The 25932-nt window shown below is 43.2% G+C and overlaps 2 protein-coding genes across 2 annotated transcripts; one reads left to right on the top strand and one right to left on the bottom strand.

Annotated features, from left to right (window-relative positions):
* Window positions 1-369: 369 nt before the first annotated feature.
* LOC130084397 (extracellular superoxide dismutase [Cu-Zn]-like) lies at window positions 370-1079 on the bottom strand. The gene has a single exon (XM_056249800.1). It carries the CDS (start codon window positions 1052-1054, stop codon window positions 395-397), a length of 660 nt encoding a protein of 219 aa, XP_056105775.1. The 5' UTR covers window positions 1055-1079; the 3' UTR covers window positions 370-394.
* A 23966-nt stretch (window positions 1080-25045) lies between these two features.
* On the top strand, window positions 25046-25715 carry LOC130084383 (extracellular superoxide dismutase [Cu-Zn]-like). Its single transcript, XM_056249787.1, has one exon. The coding sequence runs from the start codon at window positions 25056-25058 to the stop codon at window positions 25713-25715; it is 660 nt and encodes a 219-aa protein (XP_056105762.1). The 5' UTR covers window positions 25046-25055.
* The last annotated feature ends 217 nt before the right edge of the window (window positions 25716-25932 follow it).

Genomic DNA, 25932 nt, shown 5'->3' with positions numbered 1-25932 from the left:
TCATATTGCATCAACCAAAGCTCTTTTATCATTTAGAGAAATAGTGTATCTTTAATTAAGACCATTGTCATGCTCTGAAAGTGTAAACCCATTGAGCACAATACAATCAAACGGTCCACTTTACCTGCATTCACCCAACATTTATTTTTAAGAGTGGAGCAGTTTACTATTGGAAGCTTTGGCCAAAACGTCTTTGAAAAGACTAAAACAAAAACATGAATTGCTGGATGCCAGGAAACCATTCAAAAGCATTGGAAGTGTTTGTAATGGCAATAAATCTAGGGATATAATTTCAGGGTATTAAGTATCACTTTAATGTAGGACATAGGCAAAGAATACACAAGGAAAATCATGATTATCCCATTTGAATCTGCTTTTCCATCATATCCAACTCTCAGTAACCTCCTCCACAGCTTTTCCTGGGGAGCAGTTCAGTCTTCTGCCACAGACTTGGAGAAGTAATACCAATCACACCATAAGCAATTATCTGTCCAGAATTCCCACTCTGTTGACTCTCCTCATCTGACCCCATTCCCAGATCATCCTCCTTCTCATGAACCACCACCGCACGTCCCAGAATGGAATGTGCCCCGAAGAGCTTGGCCTCTGGGAGATTCAGGAACTGCCTTATAACTCCTCGCTCAGAAGCAAAGTTGCCCAAGTCTCCAGGATGATGAGGGTGGTCAACACCCTTTGGATTGTAATGAGGACCAACAGTGATGCTGCCTTGACTGAGGTCTCCATACCGATGGATGTCAATGGCACGCTCTTGATGATCGATGGCAGGCAAACCACGGAGGTTGATTTTCACTTCTAAAACTCCATTGGGGAAGAGCTGCTTGAAGAGGATTTGCCCAAAGATCTTTGGCTGGAAAGGTGGCAAATTGGGGCTGGGAGTTACTTCACAAGTGGCATAGATTGTATTGTTGAACTCCACGACTTCCGGCTGTGGAGCTTCGGCAATGGATGAACAAACTGGAATTTTAGCGAACTCTCCTCCTTGTATATGCAGCACCAGCAATATCAGAGGGATTTGTAGGATGATTTTCTCCATGTTGATCTTTAAAGCCTACAATGAAGAGTGGATTTAGTGAAATCATGCTGTTTAAGAACATGTATTTTTGATAGAATACAGTTGAAAGCTTTGTTCCAGGGAGCTTTGAGAGTAGAAGTTGCATTAGGTAACATAGCACAACCAGATTAGTTTGCAAGGGAAATAATCATATACAAGCAATTGTATTTTTTTTTTTAAATTGTCATGTACCCTTGTGAAAAAGTGAACTTATTTGAATTGAATGTGTACTTAAAATCTTGTAACTATAATGCAAAAATAAAATAAAACTGTAGGTCTGCTTGCAGATAATAGAACACTGATGAATTATAACAAACCACTTAAGTGTACATACCATACCTTATATTAGTGCCTATGATGGCCACCAGAGGGCTTATACATTAACAAGCCAATGACACACAGATGGATGTAAATCACACTATAATGAGTCCAGGCAAAGGTTTATGGAAAAGGACTAGGGAGGAAAGCTCTCCTGCATGACTGCTGATTTAAAACTTTTAAAAAGTGAACTTTAAAGTAATACTTTTAGTTTGACATTATTGCAAAGTACATTATTAAAACAATCTTTTTGTTGTGGTTTAAAGAAGTAGGCTCATTTTAATTTGTTGACTAACATAGTACATCATTATAATTTGATCTGTCATATGTTATTCAATATTAAATAAAAGTTAATATATATATATATCTTTAAATTGCAACTTCATTACAAATGTTTAATTGCAAAGACGATACAAGTAATTATGAAATTACATATAAAGATGTGCTTGGGTCAAACTAATGACTGTTTCAGCTAACTGCATTTAATATACATGTCAACTAGAATACATTTTCATTTAATTGCATAAACAGGCAATCAAGTCTGAAAACGTTACATTCTTGCACTTATGTATATTTTAAAGTTTTATTTCCATAAAAGCTAAAGTACACTTTCACAAGGGCAGGTAAAATAAAAGAAAAAAATATTCATACTTTTGATTAAACTAACTTTTTTGCAGAATAGAGAGAAAAAAAAATGCATGCCAAAAACAGCAAAGGACCATAACCATAAAGCTGAAAAGTTGTCCTTAATCCGTGAGCAGACTGAATATTGCAGCCACAAAAATACTCCAACGCTTAATCCGTGTGCAATCCTGAACTGGGGTTGAGAGAATGTTCTTTTGCAATCAAACTGTTGCTCTTATAGGAACTCATGTGGAGCTACAAGTTAACCATGTTAGTCTGTTAGTCACTAATTAAGTTCACCTGTGTTTCATTTAGCTCCCTTTGTTTGCCTGTGTATAACACTCAGTTTGTTCAGTTCTTTGTTTTGCTTTGCACCATGTGTTCTCCAGTGTAGATTATCTCCATTGTTTTGGTTATTAAAAGAAGTACTGTTATGTCTGTAAATACGACTCGTACTTGAGCTTACTTGACTTCTTTATTGTTCTTGTTCACATCACCGAACAGTGTGTCAAAAAACATTCAAACCTTTACGTCACTTCCGTTCCCCAACCCTTAAAGAAACAAGCATTCGTTCTATCTTATAAATGTAACAAACATATTACTTTAACTAAACATCAGATTATCATACTAACTAAGCATGCAACATCCCCCCCCTCCCCCCCTCCCCCCCTCCCAGTGCACTAAGTGTGAAAAGATGTATGTTAAGTAATCCTGAAAACGGGCAGGCCGAATATGCAGTCTGGTAGGTCTGCCTGGCAGTGCTGCGGATGGTGGAGGGATTGACGCTTGTGGGGCCGCCGTATGCTGTGCTGGGGGCCGGGGGCACGAAGAACTCAGTAGAGAGCAGGGGAGCGTGGCGTCCTGAGTGTGATCCACACCAGAAGGGCATTGTACTTTCCTAAGCCGACTGGCATGCCAACGGGAACCATCAGATAACTGGAATGTACCTGGACCTAACTGCTTCTGTACCTGCTGTGGCTGTGACCAGAAAGTGTGGAGCTTGTTTTTCCTGTGTGGCCGCTGAACCCGCACCCAGTCCAGTGGGGAGATTCTGGGAATTCTGGCCTTTTTTTTTCATTGTATCTGCCCTGTGCTTTGAGCTGTTGTCTGCACACCCTGGCTTTCACCACATGGTTTCCCCGGCATGAAGTAGGAGGCCGAAGTCTGTGTAGGGGTAACTCCAGCTCTCGTCCCAGCATCAGTTTTGCTGGTGATGCCCCAGTGGTGGCATGCTGAGCTGCTCTGTAGTGTAGAAGAGTCTGAGACAAAGCCTCTTTGAAAGAGCATCCTTGAGCTAAGTGGGCTCTCAGACCATTTTTCAGGGACTGATTAAATCTCTCTACGCCCCCATTTGACTGCGGATGATAATAAGCTGTTCGTATGTGTTTGATCCCTTTGCTTTGGATGTAATCGGTAAACTCAGCAGACACTAGTTGAGGGCCATTGTCAGTCGTCAAGGACCTTGGCAGGCCCCAGCGGGAAAAGAGCGACTCCAGAAAGTCAATGATGGAACTGGATGTAACAGAGCCCACAGGTGCAACCTCTGGCCACTTTGAGTGTAGGTCATAAGCTACAACGAGGAACCGGGAATGATGGGGCACATCATGAAGTTCACCATAGATATCTAGTTGAATGTGGTCCCAAGTGTAAGGACTGGGCTAAAAGGGTGAATCTGAATAACTAAATACATCCTGCTAAAGACCCAAAAAGACTGAATGCAACACACACACACACACTCTCTCTCTCAGGAATGGCCAGAGTCATAAAATGCTTTTAACATTCCATGCCATCCCCCATCTCTACAAGAGAGATAACAGAACTCTGACACACACACACACGAACCAACACACACACATAATGAACCTTTACATTACACGCATAAAACGAGCCATTACCAATTGTATATGATATATTCCTGTATGTCTGTGTGTTTCCCAGTCCATGGTAGTTTAGAAATGATCTCCTAGCGTATCAGTGAAACTCTGGAGAGTTTAAAAGTTATGTATTAAATGTATCTTCATATTCCAATTATGTGTAAATGTTGTGTTTGGTACCGTTTTAATTATCTCGTTCCAACTGATTTGGTCAGATACAGAAGATTACAGTAAAATGTATGTTTTCTATGTTTTTATCATCTTGTGGAATGATTCTGACAAATTCTGACTGGTCATAAAAGAGGCGGACACGGCCATAGTTTAACTTTGACAAGACAAAGAGAATTTGGCCGCCAAAAGTTTCGTTGAATGTCATTGGCCAGTTCGCACCTCAGAGGTGTGGACTACAGTTCCTCTAAAGAGGACTGAACCTCCCCCTGTTCTCCCTCTCTTCCTCCCGTGTCCTCGCGTCATGATGTAACGTCTCGCCTCCGGGCGAGCTCTTCGCCTTTCTTTTATTTGTTTCTAGTTTAGTTTGTGTTTTTCAGTTGTAGATAAGTCTCTGTGTTTAATTCCAATCGACGATTGAAAAGAAAACCCCGTGACATATCTCTTCAGCAAATCCATCTACAAGGGACCTTTAAACGAGCGCGCGCTCGCTTTGAAGGAGAAACACGCGCACGTGACCGCGTGACGCGCCGGACCGAGCGAAGCACGCGCTTCTTCGCCAGCCATGCACAGATGGAACATTAACTCCTCGTGATTCCTCCGTTCTACGAAGTGAAACGAACTCAGCCGAACTATTTCCCTTTGGTAATGTTACCCCAAAGACTGTGAACCTCCGTTCAACACGCGCGCCAAGCAGCCCACGTGATGCTTCCTCACACACATAGGAATCCTCTCACGCACGCGGCCAGACAAGGCCGCGCAGGATTGCCGCGATACAGAGAGACCAAGAAACTTGCGCAAGTATATCTCTTTATAGAGCTTCTAAGAAGTTTTAAGATGATGTTTCGTGTTGTTATCAGAGAGGTGAATGTCTTCCTGCCAATGAAATTCTCCCAATTTCTCTGTTCTCTCTCTCCCCATCCCCTTTCCTCTCTCTCTTACTCGCTCACGCGTGTACGTTATCCATTGTCCAAACTTTATGCATTTCTCGTTCATTGATGTCTTATTGTATTGTTCATTGTTGTCTATGTGTTTGTAAATACATATATCCCATGTAACCGTAGTAAATACATAAGTAGTCATGCCTTTATTAAATCCATTATATTCATTTTGATTGATGTTACTGTGTCTGCTCATACTCCAGGTCTCTGAAATGAATAGATCAAGCTACGGCTTTATAAATTAAAAATACTTTAAAGAGTATGTGTTTATAGGGCAGAAAACCCAGTTCTTCTGGCCAGAGAATTGCGTTTCCTGAAATCCTATGAAGTAAGATGATATGTGGGATTCCCCCAATATTAATCTGACAATTGAGCTAATTAAATTTTACCTGTCTGTAAAACGTGATCTATGCAATCAACTTGTAGTTAAAATGCAAGGATACACGTATGCATGCAGGTAAAATGATAGATCCTCCCTTAGAGGGAGAGTAAATTCAATGTAAGATTGATCTAATCCAAACATGTATGAATAATTATTAATTACCAATTATTAATTAATTTATGCAAATTCCCCACGGATTAGATCCGCCCTGAATCCTTACACAAGGTTGAGTTGGCCATGGCAAAGACCCCAGTGGCGGTGGGGGTGGTGGGCCCATTTTCCCGCTTACAAGACATGGAGTACAGTCCCGAACAAGCTGTTCAATGTCTTTGTTCAACCCTGGCCACCATACCAGCTTTCTACAACGCTGCTTCAGTTTGACTATGGCCCTCATGCGCCATGGCCAGCACCCGGCCTCTGAGCTTATCAGGGATAATGACACAGTGTCCACGGGCCAAGCATGTATCGTTCCAGCATGACAATTCATGTTTCACTCTGGCATACGGCTGGATATCCGTTGTGACTTGGGCTGGCCAGCCATTCAAGACATACTCACGGACAGTGGAGAGGGTGGAATCAGCTGCCGACTCCTCTGTGAGTTCCTCCAAAGACACGAAAGCCACGAGGGGTGCGTGCACCATTTGAATAAGATCCCTTTCTTCAGTCGCATGACAGGAGGCAATGGGGAATGACACAGAACGGGACAGCAAATCGGCTACTACATTTTCTCTCCCTGACGTGTACTGTATTGTAAAGTCATACTGCTGGAGACGGTCAGTCCAGCGGTACATGCGCAAGGGTTTGTGGCCAGACCCCGAAGGAGACATAAGTGCCATGAGGGCTTCGTGATCGGTGCGAAGAGTGAATTTCCGGCCATAAAGGTAGGCATGCCAGCGCTCACAGGCCCATACACAAGCCAGAGCCTGCCTCTCTCCAGCAGAGTACTTTTGTTCTGTCAGGTTGAATGCCCGAGAAGCAAAAGCCACAGGCCGTTCGATACCGTTCTGGAGTTGTGAAAGAACCGCGCCAGCGGCAATAGCTGAAGCATCACAAGTGACCAGCGTGGGGCAGTCAAGACTGAAGTGGGCTAAAACAGGTGGGCTTGTCAACAGTTCCTTGAGTCTGCGTACAGCGTCTGAACAAGCCGAAGACCAGGTCCAAGTAGCATCCTTTTTTAGCAGCTGGCGAAGAGGTTATGTAATGGTGGAATATTGGGGCAGGAAACGCATATAGTATGTTGTCATCCCCAGGAACGATGCAACTTGCGCTGTGGACGAAGGCTCTGGCACCTGATGTATAGCCTCAATATTAGAGTGTAATGGCGAAAGGCCCTCAGCTGAAACATGAAAGCCAACAAAGTCAACCTCTGGCACCGCAAACAAGCATTTCTCCACATTAAGCGTCAGATTATGTTGACTGAGGGCAGCAAAAGTGTCCCTTAAGCGCTGTTCGTGAATCACTGCATTTGGGGCATGGACAATGACATCCTCCAGGTAAATGGCAAGACCAGGGACACTTGCCAGGATGGTGGACATAATTTTTTGGAAACAGCTAGGCGCCGAACTGAGTCCAAAAGGCATCCTCGTGTAACGGAATACGCCAACATGCGCAACAAATGCAGTAAGATTTCTACTGTCTGGGTGAAGGGGAACCTGAGATAACCTTGGCGAAGGTCAAGTTTGGAAAAAATTGTTGAGCCGTGAAAGTGTGTAGTCAGCTCTTCGATTGTCGGCAGAGGGTAGCGATCTGGGATTACTGCTTTATTGACGGATCTTAAGTCCACACAAACTCTCAGGCCACCAGATTTTTTCTTAGCCACCGTCAAATTAGACACCCATGGGGAGGCATCAACAGGTTCGATGATGCCCTCTGCTTGCAGTTTACTGAGTTCTGCTGTGACTTCCTCACGCAATGCCAGCGGAATGCGGCGAAGTGGCTGAATTACTGGTTTCACTGTGGGGTCCAAGAGAGGTTGGTGTGTGAAAGCAGCTAAACACCCAAGGCCCTCAAACAGTGTTGGCCATTCTAGTTGCCAAGGACAACTGACAGTCAGAATTTGAGCCCCCTTGTTGTCTAGTAGAGAAAAGTCCAGACTCATAAACAGGTCCAGTCCGAGGATATTGCTGCCATGGCGAGTAATGTGAAATGGGGAGTTAGATAGAGCTTTGGTGCCATACTGGACAGGTACATGTACAAGACCAATAACGTCAATTGCAGAACTTCCATATCCTAACAAATTCAGAGAGGGTGGCTGGATGGGCAAGTGTGACAGGAAACGCTCATAAGTGGCCATATTGAGCAGCGAGACTTTAGCCCCTGTGTCCAGTAGCAAAGGACTACAAGAGTCTGCTATATTAACAGTGCATGTAGAAAACCCTGCTGAATTAGTGTTGATTGAATGAATAATAGCAGGGGCTGTAGCATTCACACGCGGATTCCGCTGTGAAGTAGCTTGGACTGGAGCAGACCGACACCATTTTGCAAAGTGGTTCTGCTTTTGACAGCGTCGACATGTTTGTCCCGGTGCCGGACAGTCAAGAGCACGTGATGAGTGTCTAGTGGAGCCACAATTTCCACATCGGCGCTGAACTTGAGGGTATGCATGCTGTATTTCCGCACTCAAAGATATATCTGCCTCTGCCCCGTGAACTTGTGTGCATTCTTGTATCATGTCCCCACTGCTTACGCTTGATTCATGTCCCATGTTTAATTTAGCAGCGCATTGGGACGCAGACTCGATTTGAGAGGCCAGAATTACAACTACAGTGAGATCATCATCTTCCAATAGCAAACGCTCCCGAATGAGTGTATTATTTGTCTTCTCAATTAGCTGATCTCGTATCATCTCGTCTGATAAAGTACCAAAACAGCACGGTTTTGCCAGCCCTCTTAAATCAGCGACATATTGAGCAATCGACTCACCAGCGCGCTGTCTGCGCTGTCGGAACAGCAGCCGTTTCAGCAGGAGACTCTGTTTTTTTTTTAAAGTGTCGATCTAACAGCGTCATCACAGCAGCGTAATTATCCGCTTCTCCGAGTGTGTGAAACACATGCTGTCCTTCGGCTCCGAGACAGTGAAGGAGTATGGCCATTTTTCGCTTCGTCGGGACAGCATCAAGGCCCATTGCTAAAAGGTACGTTTCGAATGATTATTTCCATTGTTCCCATGGGACCGTAGGCTCGCCGGGATGGGGCAAAAAAGGGCTCGGGGGAGATAACGACAGCATGGGAAAATCATCTGCCATTCTCGTCGCCAATTGTTATGTCTCTAAATACAACTCGTACTTGAGCTTACTTGACTTCTTTATTGTTCTTGTTCACATCACCGAACAGTGTGTCAAAAAACATTCAAACCTTTACGTCACTTCCGTTCCCCAACCCTTAAAGAAACAAGCATTCGTTCTATCTTATAAATGTAACAAACATATTACTTTAACTAAACATCAGATTATCATACTAACTAAGCATGCAACAAGTACTGCTATAGATTCCTCTCCTCTTCGTTTGGTGACTCAACTGTGACACATTAATTAGTTAGCGTATATTTCCACTTGAAGTTAATGCTTGACACCACTTCTTATAGCAGATATTCATCTCACATAAGTGAATATCTGACAGTTCTTCTTTTTAAGAAACCATTTCTACAGTGTAACGTAAGAACTACAGAAGCAATTGCAAGTAACAATATTTATTGGAAAACTCAGAACACAGTCCACAGACAGGCAGGTAAGTGGCACAGGGACTCGATGGTCAGATGGATACAGTGCAGGTGAAGTGAGGTGACGATCAACAAGACGAATCCAGAACATCCACAGGGAACAGACAGGAACAACGAAGGATACTGGAACGTAGAGGGATCAAACACCGGACATCACAAACAACGATCTGACAATGGAGATGAGAAATGGGTGAGATTAAATAGACCGGGATGATAGACTGCAGCTGGTGATGAGTGATTACTGAATGAGCTCTGATGAGCAGCCACGCCCCTCTAATCAGCACACACACACACACGTAACAACAGAAACACGAGACATGAATGAGACATAGGATTTACCCACCGTGACAGTACCCCCTTCCCTAGGAACGCCTCCTGGCGTTCCCAGACTCCCTTACCTGTCGATTGTAATCATCGATAAGGGAGTGATCCAGAATGTCTCTAGCTGGCACCCAACTTCTCTCCTCCGGACCGTAACCTTCCCAGTCCACCAAGTACTGTAATCCGCGTCCCCTCCGTCTCGAGTCCAGAATACGATTATCCGAATATGTGGATTCCCCATCTACGAGGCGCGGCGGGGGGGGGGAACCGGGACTGGCGGATTAATGCGAGCATAAAAGACGGGCTTAATTTTGGAAACATGAAAGACGGGATGGATTCTCCTGTACACTGGAGAAAGATTCAGGCGGACTGTCACCGGGCTAATGATTTTGGTGACAGCAAACGGGCCAATGAATTTAGGTGCAAGTTTATTCGGAACGGAGAGGAATATCCTTGGTAGAAAGCCACACTTTAGAACCGACGACGTATACGGGAGGCTTCCGCCGGTGGCGATCGGCTTTGGCCTTGGTACGCGCCCCCACTTGGAGTAGAGTCTCACGGGCTCTCGTCCAAGTGCGATGACACCTCTGGACGAAGGCGTGGGCGGAGGGGACCGCGACTTCGGATTCCAGACTAGGAAAAATTGGTGGCTGGTAACCTACACTACACTCAAATGGTGATAGGCCCGTGGATGACACTGGCAACGTATTGTGGACGTACTCCACCATAGAAAGTTGCTGACTCCACGAGGAAGGATTCTTGGACACTAAACATCGCAACGTTCGTTCCAAATCCTGGTTGGCTCGCTCAGTTTGACCATTGCTCTGGGGATGGAACCCAGAGGACAGACTCACAGTCGCCCCCAGAAGTTTACAAAACTCTCTCCAAAATTTGGATACAAATTGGGGTCCTCTGTCAGAAACCACGTCTGTCGGGAGGCCATGAATCCGAAAGACGTGGTCAACGACAATGACCGCTGTCTCCTTGGCTGAGGGTAATTTGGGCAAGGGAATGAAATGGGCCGCCTTCGAGAACCGGTCCACCACGGTCAAAACTACCGTGTGACCCTGGGAGGGTGGTAATAAAATCTAGTGCGATATGGGACCAGGGTCTCGAAGGCACCGGCAGCGGTTGGAGTAACCCGTCCGGAGATCGATTGGAAGTTTTACCTGTGGCACAAACTGAGCAAGCCAATACAAAACTGCGAACATCACAAGCCATGAGAGGCCACCAGAATCGTTGCTTGACTAAAAACATAGTACGATTGACTCCTGGGTGACAAGCCACATTGGAACAGTGACCCCACTGAATAACGCTGGACCGTAAACTCTCCGGCACAAACAACCGGTTCGGTGGGCAACGAGTCGGAGGCGTTACCCCTTCTAAGGCCTTCTTGACCTTCGATTCGACCTCCCATGTGAGTGTAGAGATGAATAGATTCTCAGGTAAAATGCACTCGGGAGTAGACGGGCTATCGGAACGGTCAAAAATGCGCGATAAAGAATCGGGTTTGATGTTTTTGGAACCCGGGCGGTACGAGAGAGTAAAGTCAAAACGTCCGAAAAAAAGAGCCCACCGAGCCTGCCTGGAATTGAGTCTTTTAGCCGTACGAATGTATTCCAAATTCTTTCCCATGCAGGAACATATCCCACTGCGCCTCCTCGTTCCATTGGCACTCCGCCGCCAGGGTCCGAAACTCGATCGAGTAGTCCGACACGGATCGATGTCCTTGACGTAACTCGGCCAGCAATCTGGCCGCTTCTCTGCCTCCCAAGGCACGGTCGAAGACCCGTTTCATTTCGTCGGAGAGCGCTTGGAACGAGGTGCAGCAGTCTTCCTGGTTTTCCCACACCGCCGTTCCCCATAGTGCCGCTCTCCCAGTCAGCAGCGTTAGCACGAAAGCCACTTTAGTTCTTTCCTCCCGGAAGGTTCTGGGCTGGAGAGAGAAATGCATGGAGCATCTAGTTAGGAAAGCTCGACAAAAATTGGGTTCACCTGAGTATGTCTCTGGGGCTGGTAATCGTGGTTCCGACTGGGAGGGGTCCACTGGTGGTATTTGGGGAATCGGCGGTGGGACCGGCGCAGCAGGAATACGCAGCTGTTGGACTTCCTGGGTGAGCCCGGACACCTGCGCCACTAACGCCTGAACAGCACGAGCGGTGTCGTTGATATTTCTCTCTTGATTCTCCATCCGCCGTCTGCTGTTATTGACGAAATCCTCCAACGTCTCAGGATTGTCACTCGCTGCTTCCATTTCTGGTCAGATCGTTCTGTAACGTAAGAACTACGGAAGCAATTGCAAGTAACAATATTTATTGGAAAACTCAGAACACAGTCCACAGACAGGCAAGGTTGAAAACTCAGTACACGATCCACAGACAGGCAGGTAAGTGGCACAGGGACTCGATGGTCAGATGGATACAGTGCAGGTGAAGTGAGGTGACGATCAACAAGACGAATCCAGAACATCCACAGGGAACAGACAGGAACAACGAAGGATACTGGAACGTAGAGGGATCAAACACCGGACATCACAAACAACGATCTGACAATGGAGATGAGAAATGGGTGAGATTAAATAGACCGGGATGATAGACTGCAGCTGGTGATGAGTGATTACTGAATGAGCTCTGATGAGCAGCCACGCCCCTCTAATCAGCACACACACACATGTAACAACAGAAACACGAGACATGAATGAGACATAGGATTTACCCACCGTGACATACAGGCTCTGACCCAAACCTGACAAGCCTATATTTCACATGCAATTGGACTGTTATTTAATTGTCTTTGAAGGCAGAAGTAAGAATGTCTGGGGGACTGGTTCTTCTATGGCATTGATGTTAAAATCCCTGTTTAGTAGCTAAACAACTGAGAGTGAGTAAACAAGCTTCAACAACTTTCATAATATATATATATATATATATTTTTTTCTGTGGTCAACCATATTTTAGGGACAGATTTGTACCCAGAAATAACCTAAACCTGAAAAAAATCCCCAAACCTATTTTCACTGACAGTCATAGAAAAATAAGGTGTGAATGGACAAATAAAGCCACCGTATGCTAATGATGGCGATGTGTGGCAGTGTTTTATGCTTCTTAAACCAACTGCTCAAAGGTTTCTACTGTAAATGTGACTGTTTATTTTAGACTTTGCTAATTTATGAGATTTTGAGTAATTTCTTTCTTTTCTCTTGCTTTTTGTACAATATTAGGGAAGAGTTGACTTTTATTTTTTTTTATTCATTGACTGATTTATCAGCCTATTATCTGCCAAGTTATCTCCATAGCTATGCAATTATTTTTTATTTAGATTTTTAAATCGGTTGATGCTGTTGGTTAATGTTTAACTCAGCTAACTCTTTTTATCATCTTTAGTTCTGCATTTAATTGAATTGATTTTGATATTGTTACATGATACTGTTAGATTGAATGACGTCATCTGAACTTGCCATACCTTGACTTTTAGTGATTTGACACCACTGGGTAAGGGTTATGTTACAGTATTTATAACTACGGTAGCTGTATATAAAATAATACAATTCTATGCAATCTCCCCATTTAGATAGCTAAGCAAACGTGTGTGAGTCTTTGAAAAAGGTCCAAAATCCCAGATTAAATATAACTTTTTTTGCATGCCATGCTAGTGCAGGGAATTTTGAATTAGCAAAGTAACTTAAACAAAATAAAACATTTATTATTGGCAACAAATGAACACCAATCTTACCAAAAACAGTCGGGTGAATCCATGTGAAGTGGGCCACTTTTTGTTAAACGTGTAATTTAGATAGCCTAACTAGTGTTAATGTTTTTTATTTTATTTTCTCTTCTTTTCTACTTTTATTAACTTTTAGGTCAGCAGCCATATCACCCTGTAGCCCAAGACTGGTTGCCCACTGAAGCTAAGCAGGGCTGAGCCTGGTTAGTACCTGGATGGGAGACCTCCTGAGAAAACGTACTCGGTTACTTATGTAACCTCGGTTCTTTCTAGAAGAGGGAATGAGTACTGCGCAATATCTTACGCTAGGGGAAAACCTCTTTTCCACGAGATATTGAAGCCAAAAATTATCCTTAATTTTGAATTAATGTAAAACGCGTTGTGGCAGCATGCAGACATAGGCAAGACGGCTCGCGTGCCTATTGGCTGTCCTGCGGCAACTGCAGCAGCCTATCGAGAGAGGCCCTTGGTGACGTCAGATCCAATGGGGGTGCTTCGCGCCCACTACGTCACGTCCCGCCAAGACGGGCGTGGCCTGGGCCTATAAATACAGCTCGATGGGCTGATATAATCTGGTTTTTCATCGCCGAAGCGAACCAGAGCGTGTTGCAGGCACGGCAAAGATACGCAGTACTCGTTCCCTCTTCTAGAGAGAACCGAGGTTACGTTAGTAACCGAGTACGTTTTCTCAGGAGAGGTTCTCTCGTACTGCGTAATATCTTACGCTAGGGGAACACAATGTAAAATGCTGTGCGTGCTGGGATCCAACACCAAAGTCCCAAGGGCAGGTGCCCGGGGCTCATATAGTGCATAATCACCAGGGACTCACAGAGAGTCTGAGAGGAGAGGCTAGAAGCGTCATTCCCAATAGGTAGCATCCTAAGGGAGCTAATCACATCAACAGTGTTCCACACAGTCAGGGTGAAAATGTTCGGCCTGAACTGGGTAACGGTATGGGTCTTACTCATTGCCCATGGAGTTTTTTTTTTTTTTTTTGACCAGCGAGCGGTGCTCAAGCGGTTTCAGTATTCTGAGCCGAAGCAACGGAGCAGAGAGTACTGATCTTTAGAGCGAAAGTAGTTTAGCCTGTAAGACGGGAACCTCTAGGTTATAAAACCTTATAAATGTAGACTTATAAAAACCTTAGAAATGCCATACAGATATCCTGCAAGGTAATCCCGCTAGACCAAGCCCACGACGAGGCCATGCCTTTTGTGAAGTGCACTCTGACACCCAAAGGACACTGCAGGGCTTTAGAAGTGTACGCCAGCGCTATGGCATCAACTATCCATCTGGATAGGCTCTGTTTCGATGCGGCTAGTCCCTTAGCACGTCCGCTGAACGAAACGAAGAGCTGCTCAGGCTGTCTGAAAACAGACGAGCGAGACACATAACCTCTTAATGCCCTGACTGGGCAAAGGAGGCTCGCGTCCTTTTCCTCGTTGTAAACCGGCAGGGAAGACAGGGAAATAACCTGGGCTGGCCCAGCCGCCCGCTTTACACCTTCCCGCCTGTCTCATTGTTACCACACGTAATAAAGAGAATCAGGGAAACGCGCCACTCGGTGCTCCTCATAGCCCCGCGTTGGGAGAATCAGGCTTGGTTCCCGGAGCTTACGCAGCTGTCACAGACAGCCCCGTGGCCCATTCCGGTGAGAACAGATCTCCTCTCTCAGGCTCGCGGCTCGATCTGGCATCCCCACCCAGAGCGCTGGTCGCTGCATGCGTGGGTGATCAAAGACTACCCGTTGCTCTGCAAGAAGGAGTAATAAACACGATCGTGCATGCCAGAGCTCTTTCTACCGGAAGCTCAATGCGTCTAAATGGTCTGTGTTTTTTAAATGGTGCACCGACAAAAATCTGGACCCACGGGAATGTGGGGTTTCGTGGCTGCTCGTGTTTTTATAAGAGCTATTGGATAAGGGCAGGTCCCCATCCACGCTCAAAGTATATGTGGCGGCCGTTGCAGCGTTCACAGAACCTCCGCACGGCCAGTCATTGGGAAAGAACGAGCTGGTCATCCGTTTCCTTAGAGGAGCTAGAAGGATGAACCCTCCGCGCCCCCCGTCGGTTCCTGCATGGGATCTTTCTGTGGTCCTCGAGGCCCTGAAAGCCTTTCCCTTTGAACCACTACAATCCGTGGATTTAAAGTACCTGTCATTTAAAACCGTTTTTCTGACAGCTCTATCATCAGTTAAACGTGTGGGGGACCTTCACGCGCTGTCTGTCAGCCCGGCGTGTCTTGAGTTCGGGCCAAATGACTCTAAAGTCATTCTCAAACCTAGACACGGTTATGTTCCAAAAGTGATTGGTACTCCCTTCAGAGCGCAGATCATTTCCCTATCGGCTCTGCCAGCATCCGATAGCGAATGCGACGCCAATCTCCTCTGCACAGTCAGAGCGTTGAGATTGTACACTGCGCGCTCCGCCTCTTTCAGACGCACGGAGCAGCTATTCGTTTCGTTTGGTGGGCGCACTAAAGGTCTCGCCGCCTCGAAACAGACACTGTCCAGGTGGATAGTGGACGCTATCGCGGCTGCCTACGCGTCAAAAGGCTTGCAATGCCCTTTGGGCGTCAGGGCTCACTCCACTAGAGGCATGGCCTCATCGTGGGCGTGGTCCAGCGGGATTTCCATCCACGACATATGTGTGGCAGCGGGCTGGGCTTCCCCGTCCACCTTTGTCAGATTTTACAATCTGGAAGTTCCCGCCCTGCAGGCAAAGCTTCTGGCGGTATAAGTGTGATACTATCACTATAATCAGCTCTCCTGATTGAGCTGCACTACTGGGTTGCTATATGCTTACACAGACCGGCGCCGCCGCTCTGCTGTTCCCTTTAAGTGCTTATGTACATGCGCTGGCCCGCACTGCTGCTGGCCACCTTATTATCCCCACTTATCAGGGCTCCCCGGGTTCCCCCCTGGGCTCATGTAGTGGATGCTTGGCGCGCACGGCGTTGACAAAGGGTTCCCGTACCTTCCCGTACCCGTACCTCAGAACCTCTCGTAAGAGAACGTATCGGTTACCTAACGTAACCTCGGTTCTCTCTAGAAGAGGGAACGAGTATTGCGTAACCGGCCGTGCTCGCGCCACGAGCGACTTTTGCTTCAGTCGATGAAAACCAGGGAAGCAGCCTCTGAACCTCGCTTATATACACATAGCCACGCCCATTCTGGCGGGCTGTGATGCCATGAGGGCGCGAGTGCCTCTCATTGGGCGTGACATCACGCCAGGTTCACTAATAGGCTGCTGCAGTTGCCGCAGAGCAGCCTATGAGCTCGCTAGATAGCCCGCTCTAGGTCTGGCAGCTGCTGCACTGCGTTGACAATAAATACAAAAATAAGGATAATTTTTGGCTTCAATATCTCGAAAAGATGAATCTTTCCCGTAGCGTAAGCTAGCTTACACAATACTCGTTCCCTCTTCTAGAGAGAACCGAGGTTACGTTAGGTAACTGATACGATTTTCCTGATTGTGACCACGAAGTAATACAATAAGAGAAGTGAGAAAAAATCAAAGAATGCAAATAAATTCTTGCAGCTTCCAATGAAAGTTGAAAGTTGAAATGAAAATTTATTTTGGGGTGAACTAACCCTTTAAAAATAAATGTAGGGTGAATGCAGGTAAAGTGGACAGGTAAAGTGGGCAGTTGAAGTTTGATTGTAATGTGCTAAATGGGTTTACAATTTCAGAGCATGACAAAGGTCTTTAATTAAAGAGACACTATTTCTCTAAATGATAAAAGAGCTTTGGTTGATGCAATATGACACTGGTGGGCGTAGCCACACCTCAAGGGAGGATACTCTAATGGTTAAAGGCAGTGGTGGAATGTAACGAAGTACAAATACTTTGTTACTTTACTTAAGTACATTTTTCACATATCTTTACTTTACTTAAAGTTCCAGTCCGTAACTTTTTAAGTTTTTTTAATGGACTTTTAAGTTAAAAATAATCCAAAATAATTATATTAAAAAAACTTATTCTGCCAGTGGTCAAAACTATCTGCTTGCCATAGCTAGATTCAAAACGGTTAGCTTGTAATAATGATTTTAATTCCAGTGGTACTGGTGGGTTTCCGCGGGAAATTCGAGTATGTCTTTGCGTCATTACGTCACACCCGTACACATAAAGAAGGAGTTTCGGCTAGCCGGCTGTACTGCGCGTGACGAGATGTTTAGATGTATAGGCTTTTCTCGCAGCACTTTACATAATTAAACTTATGGCATCCAGAAAGATCCAAACAACAATCATCAGTGTCAACTGGAGATTCAGCAGTTATAAAACCCAAAAGACTTCGTACTTCGAATTTAAGGTGGCTAGAGAAAGAGAAAGAAACCGTCTCATGCGAACACAAGGATTTAAACATCGGCGGGGCTTTTGAAAAGTGCGTGAACTCCGTGTTTTGAAGGGGTTCAAAACGGAAGAAGAGACGGCTTTTTTCTGCTGAACAAGTAAGACATTTCATTAGTTCAATCGTGTAACAGTACGTTTTCTTAATTCACACAGTTATGGAGTTTCCTTTGATGTGCCTTTCTCGTTTTGCTATTATGGAGAATATGAATTCTGAACTACGCAGGTAACCATAAAACACATTAAATTTACCATTAGTCACGCAATGCTGATGTTGTTAACATGAACAATTTGAGAACAAAGTAGGCTATAATTTGCACGGTTGCTGTAAATCGCGTTGATTAAATCTAACAAAGCTTATCATGTCGAATGCCTTTTCCCCCTTAGTTGGTCAGAACAAAAATGGATTTTACTTACTTGTTCAGAAGACATTTTCTTATGAAAATTCTTATGTTGGTCAAACTTTCAAAAAGTGAATCTGTGATTCTGTATGACAGTATCCACACAGCGCGGTGACTGACAGCAGCACTCGCCTCAAAGCACTGTGTTCATCCGCGCTGTTTCATGCCGATTTACAACCCACGTAAAGATAATAATTCCGCGAATCACTGCAGTTACAGATTTCGAACAGAGAGATGGCGACAAAGAGGAAAAGATACGGACTGCAGCTTTAAGTAGAATCAATACATAACTTTTACTTCGTTACATTTTGCAGCAATTATTATACTTTCTACTCCACTACATTTCTACAATGTTCTGTTACATTTTCTGATCAGTTTTCCCCTGCCAAAACGTCATCCTGACCGTCCGTTCGTCGTACGTTTGTCTCTCCAGTGAAGTTTGGTTGCCATATCAACCCGGTCACACTAAATGCTTCTCTATAGCACGCAGTGTGTTTATCGTGCAATTTATACGCGGAAATTTTTTTTTACGTGCATAGGATACGCATGGGTAGGTTTAGTAGTGGTGTGGGGTGCGTGTAGCCTGGCAAGCCAGACCTACATCAAGATGTTAGGTCTGGGAACTCACAATTGGCATACCTCAATCCGAAGGGCGGGATAAACGGTTGTCTTTCAATATCCCTCGGCACGCAATAGGACAGGGCTACAACCAACCAGAGCAACGAACGGCTGTGGCTGTGTGAGTCCCATGCGTTTTTCCACCAGCGGAGCTAGTTGATATATTAAACTTTTGCCGTATCCGATCGTCAAAACTCCGAAAACATCTTCCTTTTTTAAGAATGACTTAAGTTACGTTCTCTTAACTCCAAGTCCTCCAGAGTCGCGGAGGACTAACCCCAACCCTCCGATTCGAAAGACCGCTGTTCGCCAGCAGCATCTTCTTTGTTTTCAAGTAACGTTAGCAGGGAAATCACCTATGGAAATCACGCGGAACCGTCACATCTCTGCCGTCATTGTTAAGCCCACCCACCAACTCTATACACGATGTGATTGGCCTGACCAGAGTTTGGTTTTTCCAGCTCGAAAAGCCAACAGAGAGTTGCTAGACCACACTTTGCTGCAAAATAATTTTTGCTGCCGCTAGGGTGCGTCTAGATTTCTAGGGTAGGGTGCGTGTGTAGCCTATTATACATTTAGTTAGGATTAGTATGGCAAGCCAAGAGGTTCAGAATTACGCCATAAATTAATCGTGTTTACAGCCAAACCCCGTCAAATTAAGCTTGATGTGTATATTGCCTAATTGCAAGCTTGTTCAGAAATGGTGACAAAAACTTAAAAAATAACGGCTTTTCCATCATTATTGAACATCATTATAGGATTATTAGGTTGAATGAGTTAGGATTAACTGTTTTATTAATCATTAGAATATAGATATTAAGAGAATAAATTGTTATGCAAGTACTTTTACTTTTAATACTTAAAGTACATTTAAAATCAGTTACTTTTTACTTAAGTAGGGTTGTCATTGTGGTTCTTCTACTTTCACTAAAGTAAATATGTCTCTGGTTATTTGTACTTTTACTTAAGTACTGAGATTCAGTACTTCCTCCACCACAGGTTAAAGGTAGAAAACCCTCTGACATGAGATTTTATTTTCTAAATTATAAGGTTTCTCACTAAATATAAACCAATATTGTGACTGTTCCTGGTTTGTTACTACAGTAACACTGAAGTAAATGCAAAGAATAAAATGTTTAAAAAATGTGTTATTTTCTTGTAAGGTGCTCATATTGCTGGCCCACTTTGGCTGAATGTGTTAGATAAAGTGGGCCAGTGGGGTTCGGGTAAAGTGGGTGACCTTACATCCTTCAGGAATTACAGTCTAATTAAATTGACATTCACTGGTTATTTTATAGTTGACATGTATAATCTACGTTTTTAGAGAACAGACATGAGTGTGCAGTTAGGAAATTCGAGTCAGATGGAAGAAAGAAAAGAAAGAGCAGAAATTAAGACAAGGAATTAAGTTAAATCTGTGGAGTGAAGAAAGGATGACAGGAGCAAAATGTAGATGCAGAATATAACGCTTTAAAATATGGACACAATTTAAAGGTGCAGTGTGTAGATTTTAGCGGCATCTAGCGGTTCGGTTGCGAGTTGCACTAATGGCTCAGCCCACTGCTCACCCCTCCCTTTCGAAGAAGCTACGGTTGCTAAAACGGGACAAACATATCGTCGTCTGAGACAGCAGAGAATAGCCAGAGTAAGCCAAGTTTATGTACCACAGTCCATTATGTACCACAGTCCATTATAAACCACATCATGGATAAAGTTTACAAAGCCATAGTCAGGTGAGAATCTTAATATATAATAATAGTAATCAGCTGATTGTCTCACGAACGTAACCAGCACATTTCTCCCCACATAGCAAACCCATAATACAGCGAAACTATCAAACTACAATTTTTTTCTAACAGGGTAGTAAAAGTTTAGCTGGCTAATATGAGCTGTTATGCTGTAGGGCTGTCGCTGAGCTGGTTAAAGTGTAAAGCATTGTATATACTCGACGCGTCCACATGAGCACAAAGGTGCGCGCGGCAAAAATGACGTGATTGTAACAGCGCGTGCGCCTCCGCATCCCCTAGACACCATTTACTACACACAAATTAATAAATAATAATGAATACAAATATTTTTTTTTTTCTCTGGTTTTGAAAACTCTTCGCGATAGACTTAAAATGCTTCTGAGATCGACTTGTCGACCGCGATTGGCGGGTTGGTGACTCCTGTTACTGTTTTACGGTCAGTAGTACTAATCAGCTGATTGTCAAAGCCATAACACAGCGAGGGAGAAGAACTAAGTTACATGAAACAATCCAACTACATATTTTACACCACTGACAAGGGAAAAGTCACTACTCAGGATTCTGAGCAGAACCAGAAAATTTGAACATATCACACCAGTCCTCAGGTCTCTACACTGGCTCCCAGTTACATTTAGGATTGATTTTAAAGTATTATTACTGGTATATAAATCATTCAATGGGCTAGGACCTCAATATATTGCAGATATGCTCGCTGAATATAAACCCAACAGATCACTCAGATCATTAGGATCACATCAGTTAGAAATACCAAGGGTTCACTCTAAGCAAGGAGAGTCTGCTTTTACCTACTATGCCAGCCGCAGCTGGAACCAGCTTCCAGAAGAGATCAGATGTGCTCCTACAGTAGTCACATTCAAAGCCAGACTCAAAACACATCTGTTTAGCTATGCATTTACTGAATGAGCACTGTGCCAATGTTCGTCCGACTGTTTTTACTGTACTTTATTTTATTTTTTATTCTAAACTGTTTTAATTATTTCCTCCTATGTAAAGCACTTTGAATTACCATTGTGTATGAAATGTGCTATATAAATAAACTTGCCTTGCCTTGCCTTGCCTATGGCTAGCTTCTAGATTTCTGCGTTCTTCTCTTTTAAGGTAGTGACGAAACGCGCTCTGTAGCGCTGTTTGTTCGCTGTCGGCTACTGTAGAAACATGACGTCACAATATGTCGATCTTCATAGAAGGGGGTGCCCGCGTTTATGTAGATATAAATGTCTCATTCTAAGGTAATAAAAACATAACGGTTCATTGAGTAAGGTCTTTATACACCACTGAACACATAGTTATACATTTATAAAGCGCTTTTCTGGGTACTCAAAGCGTTTTACATGGAAGGGGGAATCTCCTCAACCACCACCAATGTGCAGCATCAACCTGGATGATGTGACGGCAGCCATATTGCACCAGAACGCCCACCACACACCAGCTTACTGGTGGAGAGGAGCCAGTGATGAAGCCAATCAGTATATGGGGATGATTAGGAGGCCATGATGAACAGAGGCCAAGGGGCAAATTTGGCCAGGATGCCGGGGTTACACCCCTACTCTTTTTTGAAGGACATCCTGGGATTTTTAATGACCACAGAGAATCAGGACCTCGGTTTAACGTCTCATCTGAAAGACGGTGCTCTTTGACAGTATAGTGTCCCCGTCACTTTACTGGGGCGTTAGGACCCACACAGACCACAGGGTGAGCCGTACCCCCTACTGGCCTCACTAACACCTCTTCCAGCAGCAACCTGGTTTTCTCAGGAGGTCTCCCATCCAGGTACTAACCAGGGCTGGGTTTCCCAAAAGCATCGTAAGCTTAAGTTGATCATAGAACAATTGCCACCAATGGTCTCTACGATCAACTTAGGCTTACGATGCTTTTGGGAAACGCAGCCCAGGCTCAGCCCTGCTTGGCTTCAGTGGGCAACCAGTCTTGGGCTACAGGGTGATATGGCTGCTGACCTAAAAGTTAACAAAAGTAGAAAAGAAGAGAAAAGAAAAGAAAAGAAAAGAAAAGAAAACATTAACACTAGTTAGGCTATCTAAATTACACGTTTAACAAAAAGTGGCCCACTTTACCTGCATTCACCCGACTGTTTTTGGTAAGATTGGTGTTCATTTGTTGCCAATAATAAATGTTATATTTAATCTGGGATTATGGACCTTTTTCAAAGACTCACACACAAGTTTGCTTAGCTATCTAAATGGGGAGATTGCATAGAATTGTATTGTTTTATATACAGCTACTGTAGTTATAAATGCTGTAACATAACCCTTACCCAGTGGTGTCAAATCACTAAAAGTCAAGGTATGGCAAGTTCAGATGACGTCATTCAATCTAACAGTATCATGTAACAATATCAAAATCAATTCAATAAAATGCAGAACTACAGATGATAAAAAGAGTTAGCTATGAGTTAAACATTAACCAACAGCATCAACCGATTTAAAAATCTAAATAAAAAATAATAGATAACTTGGCAGATAATAGGCTGATAAATCAGTCAATGAATTACATTTTTTTTTTTAAAGTCAACTCTTTCCTTAATATTGTACAAAAAGCAAGAAAAAAGCAAGAAATTACTCAAGATCTCATAAATTAGCTAAGTCTAAAATAAACAGTCACATTTACAGTAGAAACCTTTGAGCAGTTGGTTTAAGAAGCATAAAACACTGCCACACATCGCAATCATTAGCATACGGTGGCTTTTATTTTTTTAGAGTTTATTTGTCCTTTCACACCTTATTTTTCTATGACTGTCAGTGAAAATAGGTTTGGGGATTTTTTTTTCAGGTTTAGTTTATTTCTGGGTACAAATCTGTCCCTAAAATATGGTTGACCAAAGAAAAAAGTAAGTAAATAAATAAATATTATGAAAGTTGTTGAAGCTTGTTCACTCATTCTCAGTTGTTTAGCTACTAAACAGGGATTTTAACATCAATGCCATAGAAGAACCAGTCCCCCAGACATTTTTACTTCTGCCTTCAAAGACAATTAAATAACAGTCCAATTGCATGTGAAATATAGGCTTGTCAGGTTTGGGTCAGAGCCTGTAGAAATGGTTTCTTAAAAAGAAGAACTGTCAGATATTCACTTATGTGAGATGAATATCTGCTATAAGAAGTGGTGTCAAGCATGAACTTCAAGTGGACCTGTACGCTAACTAAGAATTAATGTGTCACAGTTGAGTCACCAAATGAAGAGGAGAGGAATCTATAGCAGTACTTCTTTTAATAAACACAAAACAATGGAGATAATCTACAATGGAGAACACATGGTGCAAAGCAAAACAAAGAACTGAACAAACTGAGTGTTATACACAGGCAAACAAAGGGAGCTAAATGAAACACAGGTGAACTTAATTAGTGACTAACAGACTAACATGGTTAACTTGTAGCTCCACATGAATTCCTATAAGAGCAACAGTTTGATTGCAAAAGAACATTCTCTCAACCCCAGTTCAGGATTGCACACGGATTAAGCGTTGGAGTTTTTTTGTGGCAGCAATATTCAGTCTGCTCACGGATTAAGGACAACTTTTCAGCTATACGGTAATGGTCCTTTGCTGTTTTTGGCATCTGTTTTTTTTTTCTCTCCATTCTTGCACACATTGACTTGATTTAATACAACTAAAAAAAGTTAATCAAAAATATGAATATTTTGTCTTTTATTTTACCTGCCCTTGTGAAAAAGTACACTTAGCACGCTTTTATGGAAATAAAACTTTTAAAATCTGCATAAGTTGAAGAATATAATGTTTTCAGACTTGGTTGCACGTTTATGCAAGTAAATAAAACTGTATTCTAGTTTAATTGTATATTAAAGGCAGTTAGCTGAAACAGTCATTAGTTTGACCCAAGCACATGTTTAGATGTAATTTCATAATTACTTGTATTGTCTTTGATATATGGTTAGTGTACTACTGAATTTACTGGGTATTTATTGTCAACTAAAATATACTTTGCATATATATATATATATATATATATATATTATAAACAGAAATGATATTAATGGAACATTTGTGATGAAGTTGCAATTGCAATTTAAAGATATTAACTTTATTTAATATTGAATAACATATGACAGATCAAATTATAATGATGTACTATGTTAGTCAATACATCAAAATGAGTGTACTTCTTTAAAGCCCACAACAAAAAAGATTATTAATTATGTACTTTGCAATAATGTCAAACTAAATGTATTACTTAAGTTCACTTTTTAAAAGCAGTCTCTCCTGCCAGCCGGAGAGCTATGAAAGCCACCAGAGGGCTCTCCTCCCTAGTCCTTTTCCATTTCCGTAAACCTTTGCCTGGACTCATTATAGTGTGATTACATCCACCTGTGTGTCATTGGCTTGTTAATGTGTAAGCCCTCTGGTGGCCATCATAGGCACTAATATAAGGTATGGTATGTACACTTAAGTGGTTTGTTTTAATTCATCAGTGTTCTATTATCTGCAAGTAGACTTACAGTTTTTATTTCTTTTCTTTTTTTTGCATTATACTTTCAAGATTTTAAGTACAAGTACACATTCAATACAAATAAGCACACCTTTTCACAAGGGGTACATGACAATTACATTTTTTTTTTTTTACAATTGCTTGTATATGATTTTTCCCTTGCAAACTAATCTGGTTGTGCTATTTTACCTAATGCAACTTCTACTCTCAAAGCTCCCTGGAACAAAGCTTTAAACTGTATTCTATCAAAAATACTACGGTCTTAAACGGCATGATCTCACTGAATCCACTCTTTATTGTAGGCTTTAAAGATCAACATGGAGAAAATCATCCTACAAATCCCTCTGATATTGCTGGTGCTGCATATACAAGGAGGAGACTTCGCTAAAAATCCAGTCTGTTCATCCATTGCCGAAGCTCCACAGCCGGAAGTCGTGGAGTTCAACAACACAATCTATGCCACTTGTGAAGTAACTCCCAGCCCCAATTTGCCACCTTTCCAGCCAAAGATCTTTGGGCAAATCCTCTTCAAGCAGCTCTTCCCCAATGGAGTTTTAGAAGTGAAAATCAACCTCCGTGGTTTGCCTGCCATCGATCATCAAGAGCGTGCCATTGACATCCATCGGTATGGAGACCTCAGTCAAGGCAGCATCACTGTTGGTCCTCATTACAATCCAAAGGGTGTTGACCACCCTCATCATCCTGGAGACCTGGGCAATTTTGCTTCTGAGCGAGGAGTTATAAGGCAGTTCCTGAATCTCCCAGAGGCCAAGCTCTTCGGGGCACATTCCATTCTGGGACGTGCGGTGGTGGTTCATGAGAAGGAGGATGATCTGGGAATGGGGTCAGAGGAGGAGAGTCAACAGAGTGGAAATTCTGGACAGATAATTGCTGTCGGTGTGATTGGTTTTACTTCTCCAAGTCTGTGGCAGAAGACTGAACTGCTCCCCAGGAAAAGTTGTGGAGGAGGGAACTGAGATATGGTGGAAAAGCAGATTCAAATAGAATAATCATGATTTTCCTTGTGTATTCTTTGCATGTGTCCTACATTAAAGTGATACTTGATACCCTGAAATTGTATCTCTAGAGTTATTGCCATTACAAACACTTCCAATGCTTTTAAAAGGTTTCCTGGCATCCAGCAATTCATGTTTTTGTTTTGGTCTTTTCAGACACTTTTTGGCCAAAGCTTGC

This window comes from Rhinichthys klamathensis, unplaced genomic scaffold (genome assembly GCF_029890125.1).
Source record: "Rhinichthys klamathensis goyatoka isolate OS25496 unplaced genomic scaffold, OSU_Roscu_1.1 h1tg000064l_1, whole genome shotgun sequence".
NCBI classification, from domain to species: domain Eukaryota; kingdom Metazoa; phylum Chordata; class Actinopteri; order Cypriniformes; family Leuciscidae; genus Rhinichthys; species Rhinichthys klamathensis.
The sequence above is the reverse complement of the archived record's forward strand: the minus strand, read 5'-3'. Positions and strand labels throughout refer to the sequence as shown.